The sequence below is a fragment of the Morone saxatilis genome, unplaced genomic scaffold, assembly GCF_004916995.1.
Source record: "Morone saxatilis isolate NCDOM2014 unplaced genomic scaffold, NCSU_SB_2.0 Contig9, whole genome shotgun sequence".
Taxonomy (NCBI): Eukaryota; Metazoa; Chordata; class Actinopteri; family Moronidae; genus Morone; species Morone saxatilis.
In genome coordinates, this window is record NW_023340268.1 from 13054866 (window position 1) to 13069736 (window position 14871).

Sequence of the window (14871 nt, forward strand, 5' to 3'; positions counted from 1 at the left end):
GCTTGGTGATAAACACAAACAATGCAAGGTGTGAATGCTTTACTGGCTTACGTTAAAGCCTACCTAATTGCAGGCATATTGTACTGTATTGCAAAATGCATTATCACATTGTTGTGCTATGTGTACTGTTAGAGATCGTACAAGGATGGAATTAGGATAGTTGCTGTTTCTCCTTGGGCACTAGTAGCCAACCATAAGGTGTTGTGTTTGTCAGAGCCAAGCTTTAGCTAGGTGGAGAGATGCCCCTGGGAGTGTCTGACTCACCCATGCTTGTGTGGGTATGTGCATGCGTGTGTGTTTGTGTGTAGGTGTGTAGGTGTGTATGTGTAGGTGTGTGCGTGTGTGTCTCCCATGCAGAGGCTGCAAGGTGTTGGCATAGCTGTCATATTAAGCCAATGGTGTTGAACTCATTGTGTCAGCTCCTGCAGGCTGCTATTGATGCTCCTATCATATAACTTTCTCTTTCTTCCCCTCAGTGTAGCACACTGGCCACATTCTTGTCACTACTTGCCCTGACAAGTGCATGCGGGCGAGCGTGTGGGAGTACATTTGCAATTGTGCCTTTGCAGCTGTGGCTGAGTGTGCATGTTTGTATGTGTGGCTACGTTTGTGTTTTTATACGCTTGTGTGTGCTTCTTTTCTGCTCTCATGGCGCATCATGGAGCTCCTGCAGAGCACTGCTGCATTTCTGCATCATTAGGTCTCTCCCTAAGGTTGAGCAAGAGGCCGAACCCAGCAGGCAATGGATTGGGACCAGAGGAAAGAAAGAATGGAGAGAGGATAGGAAGTGAAACAAGACGGTGTATTAAGAAGCAAAAGATGAAAAAGAGGGGACGAGTGAAACGTGGCTAACTGAGAGGAAAAATGAGAGAAATTGAGAGTAGAGAGATTTAGGGGAGACTAAAAAAAAGATGGAGTCACTGAAGGAGCATAAGGTGGAAAGGAATGAGAAGAACATAGAGAAACTGTTAGTCAGGGAGAGACAAGCAGAGAAAAAGATGGAAAGTACATGGTGAGGAAGACAAACAGAAAGAAAAATGTGAGAGAGACTTTAGTTCTAGGCCTCTAAAACAGCTGCACCCTGCAAAACATATTGTTAATGGATATTTTAATCTAATTTTGATCTTTTCAGATGTTGCTTCTCTTGAAAAAACTGCCACTGAAGTAAAATAATTTCATTAGGTTTAATGTCTGCCCACCTGCTGAGAGACCTTTAATGAAGCAAGTGACCACATAAAGGCTGACATAAGGCTAGGCACTTCACTCGTGTCAAGATAGTATAACTTAATTCTAGCAAATACATGTACAGTAATTGGACATTTTGTAGTATGGTGTAGCTATCCAAACACCTGAGGCCTGTAGCAGTGGCCAGCTGACGGAGGCCGGTGGAGGAGAAGGGATGTATTATGCTGTCTGCTCCTATTAGCTTCCATACACTATCACACATACTAAAGCGTATAAAGCTAGCGCTGCAGAAAACATTCATCCTAACAAGTCACTTAGCTGGGTCTTGTCATAACTTGGCTTGAAGAAATGCAAAGGGGACAGCTGCACAAGGGTCATAGTTTTAAACATTTATTTAAACCCAGTTGAAACATTACGACTATGTGAAGGGTGCAGAAATATGGGCATTTTAAAAATAAGTGAAAAACAAACATGACATTACACACATACATAAATAACAACATTTCTTACCCTGATGGCTTATTTTGACGTAAAAAAAGAAGGATTTGAGATAGACAATTTGCAGTTAAAGAGGAAGATTGTGTATAGAAATTGAAAAGAAGGAAAGACAGATGAGAGCTGTGGAGTGGGGATGTGATGAAATGGTAAATATGACAATGATATAGAGAGTGAAAGTAGAGAAAGAGGAAGCATAGGGTTATATTACAACAAAGAAGAATGGTTTATGAGCTCTGTAGAAAGGCACAGTTCCGATCAAAGACTCACAACTTCATACTATATGCATAGAGTGAGACGCAAAATTGCAGTCAGTATAAATACTGCCATCTACTCTCCTTGGAAAAGTAGACAAACAACACTCAGAGGCCTCTACCACTAACACAGTACAGTATACTGTAGTTTGCTTGGGAGACAATTAAGCAACCACAACACAGGGCTCATGGCAACTTGGGGCCTCAAAGGACTCAATTACTGCTCTGGGTTTGCAGTGACAGAGGGAGAGGCAGAGAGAAAGAGACACAGAGAGACAGATTCCTCAAAAGAGGATAGTGCAATTTCCCTCTACTGTAAGTACAGAGATTCTTATAGCTGTCCATTTGCAACATGGGTAATCAAATATCATAATGACACCATGTTTACAGAGAATAATGGTGTTGGGCTGTTTGCTTTTTCTACCAGGGAAATGCCTTATGGGGATTTCCCCAGACAATTTCCTCACTCTGAATAAAGGATAAGAAAAATGAATATTTACAGGGTTGAAATAGGTCATTTATAGTCTGCATTCTTATTGTGTTGAATCACTGTTGCATTTGATGTTATTAGGTACTGGAGCGGGAAGTATCTGCAAGCAAATTAATTCGTTTTGTGAACATATTGCACTCGCTCGTGGCAGATTTAAATACAGTAGGTCCGCCTGTTCAATTAATGTTTAACATGGCAGATAATTTCCGGTAATTTCCTGAGGAAGATATTATATGATATAATAGGATGGTCCTGTATCAGACAGTGTAAACAGGCAGGGAGAGGGAATGAATGGAGAACAATGGAAATGATTTCTTGGCTGTAAAGTCAGTTTGTGGCAAACATTTGTTTGACAACGGATGATGGGAAATGTAGTGAAGCAGGTAAAATGAAAAAGGGTTATTACTGACATAAGGATGCTGGGCTTTTATTTCGGCTTATTGTAGTCTATAATTACTATGACTGGTTCGCAATAAAGGGCAGTGGCACCAAGTGGTATTGAACCAAATCGAAAATTATCGCCTTGCGGAGAAAAGAGGGGAAAGGAATAATGGGTTGAATGGGGAGTGTCGCACATGGAATGATGAAATAAGAAGAGGGAAAAGGTCATCAGTGAATCTCCTCAGCCCTTTAATCAGAAGCTGGAGCAGAATTATATAGAAGAAATTTGCCTTTAAAATTAGATTTATGTGATGTTTCATTTATGTGGCACAGGGGGGAGAGGTGTGTGGGCCTGTTTGTTGTTGGAAAGTATGAAATAAAATATGTGCTGCGTGTGTGTTATTCCTTGCTTTGGACGAACACCTACACTAATCTCCGGGACTGTTGATTTAGAGGGACACTGAGGGTCCATCTGTCCTGGAGCGGACTGTCTGTTCGCCTGCAGATGAGGTTTGGAGTCATCAACCACTGGCCTGTCTGCAAGCTGGCAAACAGGCCAGAATAAGGCCTGTTTTTAAGCACTCGAGAAAGGGAGCTGCTAGAAGAGAGATAGCTGGAAGGAAAATGAGAGTGAGAAAGATAGAGAAATAAAAGGAGAAAATACCTAAGGGTGAGGTGATGTGTGAGAGTACCTTGTCATATCTGATGGCTTATCCCCGGTTCTTGGTGCTTTCCATTTGTCACTGAGTCAACCAGGATTTATGAGCTTCTTCAAAGCTACAAATCCTGATTATGGTCCTTCAGATAAAGAATGACACCCAGGTGTTAAAAGGAGTCTGTTTGTGTGGACTGCATGGTTTAATTTCCTTAGGTAATGGGGAGTGGCATGTATGTGGTAAAGGCAAACTCATTTCCACAAATTTTGGTTCTAGTCTAAATATTCCCTCCTGGGTGTTTTCCAACTAGCCATGTCAGTACTTAGTTTTTTGATTTAAAGAAATCATTGAAAATAAAGACTGTGTATACACAGTCATACGTTCGTGAGGACCAGGAACATTACGTACTACAGGTGTCTCAAAATAAGTTTAAAGCTGCACTAATCAATATTTTTACCTTGGATCAAATGACTATGTGTAATGTGAAAGGGGTCGCTTGTAGTAACCTGCTGTGCATCGGCGTATGAATGTGAATGAATGAGTATAAGTTTGTTGGGATGGGCTTTGCGATCACTGTATGAATGTGTGTGAATGGGTAAATGTGGCACGTAGTGTGAAGCGCTTTAAGTGGTCAGAAACCTAGAAAGACGCTAAATACAAGTACAGTCCATTTACCGTACCTCCAAAGAAATGTGCCCTCCTACCAGCAGCATACACATCTCATTAACAGTATTCCCACCTCTCTGGCATTATACTACCTCCAAAGAAATATACCTTATCCCTCAGCAACGTATATTCTTCCATAATGATGTACCCACGTCCTCTGCAACTGTGGCAACAATGACATAAGGCAGTTACAGTTAAACCCAACATACAGCACTAAGCTACAGAGTGTGCAGATGGGAGCTTTGATAAAAGCTAGCGTTATGACAGGGAGTTATGTTAAAGTATCAGCCATAAAAGCAGTTGAAGCCTACGATATCGAAAGCCTTAGCTCGCAATCTAGCAGACTGCCAGGCTATACCGCAGCATTTGCATATTCTAATGAGCCCAATGTTCAGGGTTAGCCGCTTACACTAATGACGCGTTTAGCTCTTAATAAATCAGTTAAGGCAGCTCCCTGCTGGAGCCGAGGGAGCTGCACCCGTGTGTGTGTGTGTGTGTGTGTGTGTGTTTCAATCTTAGTGTGTGCGTCTTTCGATCTCACTGTGTGCATATTTCATTGTAATGTTGATTCGAGTATTTGTGTGTGCGCCATAATGCTGTAATTTTGTGAGAATGCGTAAGTGAGTGAAATAAGTCTGTTTGCGAGCACGCATCTACTTGTCTTCAGTCTTCATTTAAATGACTGTGTGTGTGTTTGCGTGTTTTTGTGTGGATTTGCACATGTGGATAGGGTAGTAGCTTCTGCTCCGTCACTTTGATGTTTCTTCTTTTGAAGTTTTGGTACGAGCAGTTCAACAGATCATTATTTTGTATTTCTCCACCTTTTACTTAAAAACTTTGACCTGTCTTGTACTGTTTAACTCACTTTATATTTCAACATATCTTTGCGCGTGTCTCTCAACCTACAGTACATGTAATTGTGATGGAAATAACAAGAAGGGTGATCAGAAACAGGAACATTTTAAAACTTCCTGCTGGCCAGTGTGGTTGTCACCTCTGCTGACAGTGCTGTCAAAGGTACAGTAACTGAAGCACTCTGCATTACATTTTATCACTGAACTGGAATTACAACACTGTTTTCTATTGTGACGATTTATGAGATTCTCACTTCACAGCGATCAGATGCCAGCAATGGCACTAAAATGTCATTCTCAGGTAAAATGTGAGACTTGACACGTATGCTGACGCATCAAGACCAATTTAATGGTTCAGAATTAAGCATTTTGAGCAATCGCTACTGCAAACAGGAGAGGAAACAGGGATGTGCATATCGTCACAGAAAATAATAAAAACCCTTTGCAGCTGTTAATTTCCCTGCATGACGCTCTGTTTGTTTCCAGTCTTTGGGCACCGGTAGGTCAGCCAGTTATCTGAACAACATGGAATCAGTCCTTTGTCAAAACATTATTGTGCCAGTGTCTTGCAGAGAGAGGAGTAACAGAAAAAAAAAAATCCTTTCGCAATTTCATCATGCCACTGCCAATTTGGCCCAGTGGTGGTTAGAAGGTCGTTGGGCCATGGTTCTATCAGAAGGATTAGTCCTTAAATGGGATTACAGGCTCATATGAAAAAAGGAAGAAAGGGGGGTGGATGCTCAAGCAAGCAAGAGAGCAGAAATATTTAAATGCAGACAGACACATTCAAGTAAAGAGATCATTTTATCATCATTAGTGGGGAAGTGGAAAGGACGGGGAGGAGATTCTTAAGAGGGATGGAAACTGTATGGTGAGCTGTGAATTCTGTAGTTTAATGAAGATTAAAGATTGAAAGATTTGTGTGTGTGTGTGTGTGTGCGTATGTAGAACTAGCCTAGAGAACAGTGTAATTATGTTTCTTTTTTTTTTCTTTTTTGGGTTTTATCTTATCTCTATTGTTTTTCTCTCTCTCTTTCTTTATGCCTCTACCTCGTTCTCTCCCTTTTAAGTGAGCCAGAATAATATCTGTGAAGATGCACTGAAGTGGAATATCTGGTTACCCATCCAGTGTGACTAGGACAGTAAAACACACAAGCTCTCACACAAGCATACACATACATAAACATACGCACACACACACACTCACACACGCACACAAGCACACACACGTACATTTAGATGGTGTTCACACACACTGTGAAGTGGGATGGCTGAGATCCACATGGCTTGGAGTGCCAGCGGCGTCTTGCTGCCCTGCCACCATGGCCTCTCTGCATGTAGGTCAGCCTTGGCCGGGGGCACACCACCCTTACCCTCCCTCCCTCACTCTCTCCCTTGACTCCCTCTCTTCCTCCAACCCTTCCTCAATGGCTTCCTATTCCTTTCCTTACTCTCAGCAACCCTCATCACCTACCTTATGAAATCTGAAATGTCCATTGTTTAAACTCTCACAGTGCTTTTATTTACCTTGTTAATAAAGTGTAAAAGGCAAACTCATAAGGCAACCTGTGCAATCTTCACTTTGCTTATAACCTACATGTAGGCCTGATAATCTTTTGATTTTGCAAGATTGCTGTCCTGTGAAAACTCCCAAAATCCCCAAATTGAACTCTGTATGAGCTAAGAAAAACTACCCTATTTACAGTTTGCATGTATTTTTTCAGATATTGCATTGTGGTTTTAAATAGTTTGTTTAGGTTACAGAGTAGGAGAGATTTTACAACCCACAAACAATGTTTCCATATAGTTAAATAGAAACTAGCTACATTCCAATGAAAGTTTCAGATAGGACATTCCCTTGTGACCGCAAAATGCACAAAAAATGCTCCTATCTAGTGTGTGGTTTGTCCCTACATGGCATCTCAACATGGCGGACTCCATGGAAGGTGACCCTTGGCATCTGTCAATATAAATAACCAATTCTAAGGTACCAAAAGCATTACGATGACTATATTCAGGTGATTATACACTAATGAAAACATAGTTATGCATATTATATTTCATTTATGCCAATAGAGCCTCCTAAATGTTGCACACTGGACCTTTAATTTGACTATTGTAAGCTACTGTTAAGATAAACAGTGGAAGCCTACTTGGAAAGTGTTCTTTCTTCTTCTTTCATACCCTAATGAGGACTGCTGTTCGTCATCTGATATTCAAGTCGTGAGCCTCATCAAGAGATGAATCAGGTGTTTTGCTGTTAATGCACACACCCTAGCATCAGGAACAAAGAAAAGGTCCTTTAATAATCTCATCACCTCAGTGGGGAGGCTGAGGTTATCAAATTGGGAGGCAGAGCTTTAAATTCTATTTATTGCAGCAGGTGAGAAGCTTGTGACAGTGTGCGTGTTCGAGAATGACGCAGTTTGCTTAATCACAATTGACAGTCAAAAGTCGGTTGATACCAGCTCTGTAGTTCTTTGGCCATACTTAAGTTATTCAACATGGGCAATTTCAAGCTGTACCTGCTGTTGGTTTACAGTTTCCTAAATTATTGTGTTCAGCTGTCGTGGGCAGTAATGTCCAATCTACAAACTAGACAGGTATGAAGTTTAGAATTGACATAACTGGGCAGCATTGTTCCTTAAGCCCTTCCTTGGCAACACTTTATTTTAAGTCCTCCTATTTAGTATTTATAAGCAGTATATACACAGTTAATAAATGCTAGACTAACTGGTCTATAATATAGTTGTATGCAGATGTAGGTCATATTTATGTGCTTATTAACATGCAATATTTATTAACAATTATAACTTCAACTATGAAGACATGGTTTATATTATTACAATTGTGTTTTACTATATTGTCAGCCTCCACTTATAGGTGGAGTTGTAGTTGTTGGCAAATACATTAAATACTGCTTAAATGTTTAAATACCACTTATAAATTCTAAATATGGGGGACTTAATGTTTTTTCCCTAAGTTGGTCCAAAGTCCTGAAGGTCTAAGTGAAGTTATAATCTGCCATCACAGAGTGGCACACAGCAAACACTCTTAGTACCGTCTGTCCATTTCCTGTTAAGCTATCTATTTTGGTCAATAACCTTCTGTGCTTTAAAAGTAAAAAGCAACATTTTGGCAACAGCTTTGTTTCTAGCTGCCAGTGCAACACTAGTGTCCAACCGGACTGTACAGTGACAAAGACTACTTATTGGCTGCAGGTAAAATAGGAGAAAAAATAGGAACAAAATGAATTTGAGGGGAAAATTGGGTGCACATTCTTGAAATTATGGTAAGTACAGCAATTATAGTCCAAGGCAAAAACGAAAAGAGTTTGAAAGACGGATCAAGGGTTGCTTTGGTTAGGATGAGGCAATCAGTGCTGCTGTCTTTAACTTTGGAATTAGGTTGCCATCTGGGTTATGGCTGGACATGTGCAGTAATGTCATGGTGAGTGTACAAGAAAATATCTCCTAAATGGGTATGAACTCCTTCTCTTTGGCATCGCTGGCGTCAACCTCCCTGTCCAACCAGCTGAGCTAATCACCCACTATGCACTTCTCCTATCTGCTTGTCTAAAGACCATTACTGCTGTTCAGAATTTCATAGAGGGCTCGTGAAAACGGTGCTCGCTGCTTTTCAAATGATTTCCTACAAATTACTGTGGCACCAGGATGTCTTTCATCTTCCCATCTCTTTGCCCTCTGTGCTCTTGATGTGTTTTTCTCCCCCTTTTCTCCCTTTCTCATCATGGATTTTCTACATCCCCTCATTCATTCTTTAAATACCTCCACCCTTACAACATTCCTCAGTACGGTAAATACTAGCAATTGCTTCTCTTGCTTTCCTTGAGACTATAAACCAAAAATTACATTAGAATAACTGTAGTAACAGGGTACTTCTTGGGGTCTCTTCTGAAACCACTTTCAAGATTTTCGGTAATATAACATTTGTCAAAAGTGTAATCCTTTACAGTCCTAATAGCAGTGATTACCTTCAAACAGCGGAGACACGGGGGAAAGTGACATACGATGAATGCTTAAAAAAATGCATTTTTGCATGTATGAAAACAGTTGGTACCGCACAGGATAATGTGTTTGTGTTTGTGTGACATCTCTATCAGACAGCACTGTATCAGTGTGATTCTCTCCCTATCTCTGTGCCCAGGAAAACAGTTGGCACGGCCGGTACCCTGGGCATCGGCAAAACACGATGCCACCCGCTGACATTCAAAACGTCACCAATCACCAATCGGAAAATCTAAATTTGTCATTATTTAATATACAACATATGACATTGCTTACTGTTCCAAGGGAGATTTCAAATAGCCTCAGCATGCGTAAATGTAAATTATTTAATCCCTGCAGTAATCACAACAGTGAATGTATTTGTTTTTTTATGATCAAACTTTTACAATCTTCCTTGAGGACAAAAAAAATCTATTGTCGGCTTTTTTTTTTAACAGTGATTCCCATTTTCTCTCCATCTGCACTATTCCCAGTGGCTTAGCCTCATTTGTCACTTTTCATCACTGTCATTCTCTCTGCTTTCATTCAAAATATTACACTGACAGAAATCGCTGCCACAAAGACCAAAAAGCTCCACCCACAACACCTATCTTTCGTCTTCATCTCTCTCTCTCATTCTTTCACCATGGTGGAATCTTCTCTGTTGTAATTGCCAATATGAGTGATGGAGTGTTTCTGTCAGTGTTTTCCTGATAGCTCATCTATACACACACACAAACAATCACTATTACACACACAAGCCCAGTCGCATTACGTATGTGTGCTCACAGAATGTGCAAACGTTGACACCCACAGGGACATATGCCTGCGCACGCACACACCTCTGTGTGAAGTAGCTGCAGGTGACAATGAGTGAGCTCTCCATTTCCTCCCTCACTTGTTGGTCTAGCTCTCCCTGCTCTGCATCAGACCAGAGGCCATCATATAGTGAGAGTCAGATCCGTATCCAGAAACAAGCCCTATCTGTGATACTGGATTCAAGGAAAAAACAGATACGGGTTGTTTACTTTTAAATGGCACGGGGAAGAAGCATCACAGTATTTAATGAGGGTTTGGTCAGTTCAGACACAAATCTTATAGCAGCAACTTTCCAAAACACATTATACATTTTAGGTTTTTAAATGGGTCGTCTTTCCTTCCACGCAGTCCAAGGTTTCTTATTAATTCAGTACAGTATGAAAATCAACTTGCAGTGACTTGAAATCACTTGAACACATTCACAGATAATTTTATTTTTGCACAAAAGTACATCATCGTTGCATGGTAACTAGAGGCGTGAGAGTTAGTTGCTGAACAGCATCCCATTCTCAAGCTTTGTTACAGCATCAAAGAATGGAAGCCAAAATAGTCAAACATGGATATTGTCAATAGGATAATGTCAAATTGATTAGATTTTTCAGGAGCCTTGATAGTTGGCTCTCAGATGTCAGAGCTTTCCAACAGTGCATTCATGTAACAAGCTGGGAGATGAAGAAAATAAAAATCAACATTTCTCTATTCCTATCTTTGTGAACCATGGGGTGTGTTTCTCTGTGTTTAGAAAAATACATCTGATAATCAGATAGTTGTAATTTACAGTCAGATTGTCTTCAATCTGTACCTCCATGTCTCCACCTATCCTGATATATCCACTTACCCTCCCCTCTGGTTCTCCTGTTATCTCTTCCTTTTAGAATTTCCTCCTTCCTTTACTTTAAGTTATTCTTCAGTTAGAGGATTGACACCATCTATATATCTTACCTCTCCGTGCCATCATTTGTACCTTCCTTCCATCTATTCTGCTATCCCTATATTATTCAATTGACTACAACTTCCATCTTTCCATCCATACTTCTTGCTCCTGTCTTCTCTCCATCCCACCCTCCATTTCTTTCCACCTCTTCACTCCATAACTCCCTTCATCGCCTCATCTAGCTCCATCTCTCCATAGACGATCAACCAGTACTGTGCCCGCTTCAGCCCTCCCAGAGTGATCCCGTTAGAAGGCTAATGCTGTGAAAAAGGACAGTGAACCGGCACTTTTACTGCCATAACCACTGCTTTTGGGCCGCCTGCCGCCTACAGCCCTGTTGCCTGGCAACTCCCCAGACAGCTTCCCCCCGAAAGGCAAGAGCTCCTGTCTGCTCTGCTGCGATAGAGACCCGAGCCTAATAAGCATTATATCTCATTTTGTCTTATCATTTTGTTGTTAGTGACACAAGTTTGCTCTGAGCTGCGACTATGCAAAGAGCACTGATGCAGAATATGTCTCTCATATTGAATGAACAAAATGATTTGCAACAAGTGTGACTTCTTGGAGAATTGTTGTTTGAATAAGAGGTTGCTCAGCCAAAAAACACAAATACGTAAATGACGAAGATGCAGATGATGCAGTAAAGTTGTTAAAGAGCTGAAGTTCTGACGCCATTAAGGTTCCTTATGTAAACATACAATTATCATGTCATACTCGTGTACATTTACACCCAGAATATTAAGTGCTTGTGTGAAAACAAGCTGATATATGTCACCTTGCTGTTCCTTCAGATCTGTTAACTCAGTAAAAGCAGCAGCAAGGTCTACTAATTCATCTAGTAGAGCTGGCGCCCAATGTACCCAGGCTGAGTCCTTGCTGCAGCAGTGATGGGTTCAAGTCTGACCTGTGGCCCTTTGCTGCATGTAATTTAATTCCTCACTGTGCATATTTAACATCTTGATGCTATATCCTTTATTTTAATGCAATGGCATTCAAACAGATATGCACAAGTTCCGACCTAGTATGAAAAAAAAAGCCATGTTTAACCGACAAATGAGGCCAGCTATGTTACATATTCCATGTCTGAAAAGGGCGTGAGTCTTTTCTTCGATATATATGGAGGCCTATCTCTGCAGAGCTTTAACTTCCGTGCTACACCACATCTGTTACAGTCTAAAGTGCCCATCAGCTTGCAACACAGTCTGTATTGTTTACATAAAATATAAAACTGTGTGACTTCCTGAGATGATTCCTGCCACTAGCTTGTGCCCAGAGACTTGGCCAAACCAGGGCATCTCATACATAACTCATGTATTTCTTCTTGCTCAGTCCCAACACATTACTTTAAGTTGAAAATAGATTGAAATATATTTTTTTCATGAAGAAGATACCTGTAGCTGTACAATGAAAATGTCATGCTTGGGTCTCAGGATTCTGTACTGTGTCAACTAACTGTGGTTTCTTGTAAAAAAAAGTCTGTGCGTCATCTCCTGCCCCACTTTTTCTGTGTTTCCACCTCCTTGATGGTTTTTAAGGCAGAAACACAGTTAGTCAAGTCCTTCACCTAAAGTTAACAATAATCCAAAGCTAAAATCCCAGAATATTCACAGATATGAGTGACGTGAGTCACGCGGTTGCCGTGGAAACTCTCGGAAGAGGTTACAAGAGTGCTTTGACAAAAGTGTGTGAACTCACTGGCACCGATCCTCGCTCTTTAATGTGTTTCTGTTTTGAGACATCAGAGGTTATGAAGATCTTTGCCAGATGGTGGAAAATTTGACTCTACATCTGAGTTGTAGGGGGGTTCCGCCTGCTATGTTGTCTCGGCGTGTGAAGTGTAACTGCGTACGTAATCCTTTGCGGGATTGAATGTTGAAAGCGAAAGACAGTGAGTGCAAGCTGGATAAGGAACATTGTGTGAAAGCTGTATTTCCAAGGCATAGACATAAGAATTAAAGCTAGAAAACTGTACTATAATACACATGTACAGTTCAAGGATATCCAGAAATGATATGGTATCACAGCTCATTTCTGTTCATCTCTGGTGGGTGAATCAGTGCAGCTCTTTAAGCACCAATTTCCCATTTTAAGTGATCATCCTATAGAGATCCACTAATGTCGATCCATCAAGGTCATGGAGGAAATCATGAATAGCAGCAATTTCCATTAATGCGAGCTGAATGGAGGATGTGGGGGTCAAAATGACTAGTGGAAGGGGTATTTTGCAGCACCTAGAGGGACCTGTATGTGTAGGTGTGTATTTATGAATGATGAGGTTATTCACATTAAAGTACTCACTCAGTGTAGTATGTATGAGGACAGAAACAAAGCTAACATGTCAGTATTCCCTTTCTTCATCTCTCCTCATCTTGCATTTTGCTCTAAAGGAGTTTGCTTATGAACTAAATTTCAGAAAATAACACACTACACTTTAAATGCCTGTACACACCTACACACACACGCACACACACACCATCTGCTGAGCTATTAGACATGTCCTACTGTAAATAAGCCTGAAGAGACACACACTCCTAGCGAGCAGCATGGCATTATGCCCAGCCTTGCCCCAGGTGTCTCAAAGTTGATATATTGGTGTGGCCTCAGATGAATTCATGCAGGGCAAACTAATGCTCTTATTAAAGGTTTTTTTTTTAAAGCTCCGCCTAACAGAGAGAATGTGCAAAAGAGAGGTAGAGGTGAGGTGTTTTAGCGTATTAATATCCACCTCAGGTGCTAATTTGCCCTGTAAGTCACCTGTGTCACCAGCTGCGGTAAGAAAAGTGAAAATGCTGGAAAAATTAAGAGACGGGACAGGGTGGAGAGATAGCGTGACAGAGACTGAGTTAGAAACAAGAAAGAAAGGAGGAGGTGTAAATCACATTAATGAATAAGCTTCATTAGTCGTGCCCATTAGCGTCCTAAGCACGGATTAATTTAACTTCAGCTGACTTTGAAGAAGCCCAGTGGCCATGATGGCACACAGTTTGATTACACACCTGGATGTTTGATCACTGACACCCTTCATTCTGACTAGCAGCATACAACCTGTGTAAGTTTTGTCCCTGAATGTGAGATTAGAACACCTGCAAAGAGAAAACTAATGTGGAAACAGTTTATTTGCTTATAGAGGATTTCTTCCACTTTCAGCTGATTTACTGGTTTTCTCTGTTGGTTTTATTGTTCCTCAAGGAAATGAAGCCTGTTTCACTGTTACTGTACATTTGGCGCTTAAGATTATTTGTTCATCTTTCTAATTTGTTTTTCCAAAACAATTTAAGTACTTTTTTGGGGGGGCATTGTACTCAATTCTCTTCCTATTTGTTTGTGTTGTCAACAGGCGGACCCCCAAGGCCGAGACATAGCCATCCGTCCCTTCTTGGAGCACTGTGAAAACACCCACATGACCATTTGGCTGGGCATCGTCTATGCCTACAAGGGACTGCTAATGGTGAGAGGAGAGAACACAAAATGTCATCATGTACACAAAGTCTGGATACACACATAAATGTAGAGTTTACAGTCTAATATGAATATACTGTACAAATCTGCTGGTGTGATTCTTAATAGAAATATTCATGGATGAGGCTTGATGCTAGGCTTGTGGGGATTGGTGATTGGATCTTATATTGATGATTGAAGGGGTGGTAGACAACTGTTTTTCTGTTGATATTCAGACGATTTTAACTAACTTACTGTCAGAACTGTCTCATGGGCATAACCATGACCTGAGGAATTTATTTACGCTTCAAATCAATTTTTTTGACAATATCCACGTTAACATGAGTTTGATGCCCAATAAAAAGACACTGAATAAATATATTTATCTACATTTGCTTGTCTGCAACCTAAGCAGGGCAAAATGTGCTAGAGCCAGCTCCAGTTTATAATCCCACAGACTCTCAAATAGTGACGGCCCACTTTTCCTTTCATGCTTTGGCCTAGTGCTGGCTGCGTAAATTTTAATCTTTTATATTGTAAAATGTAACATTCAACATGTTTCAAAATGCTAATGTTACCGTGTGCAACATAACATGGACTTCCAGAGACATTTGTGGTGACCATCATAGCCCTGCTTAATGGTTAGCAATAGTGTCTTACTCGATACTACCACTAGGAGTTGCCAAAGTCAG

At 40.8% G+C, this 14871-nt stretch overlaps 1 protein-coding gene across 1 annotated transcript in view; it reads left to right on the forward strand.

Annotated features, from left to right (window-relative positions):
* The window catches only part of gabbr2 (gamma-aminobutyric acid (GABA) B receptor, 2), a 169195-nt gene that overhangs the window by 139941 nt on the left and 14383 nt on the right, over positions 1-14871 (forward strand). The window contains exon 14 of the mRNA XM_035680883.1: positions 14079-14189. Within this exon, the coding sequence (XP_035536776.1) occupies positions 14079-14189 (111 nt within the window). The remainder of the gene's footprint in view (positions 1-14078; positions 14190-14871) is intronic.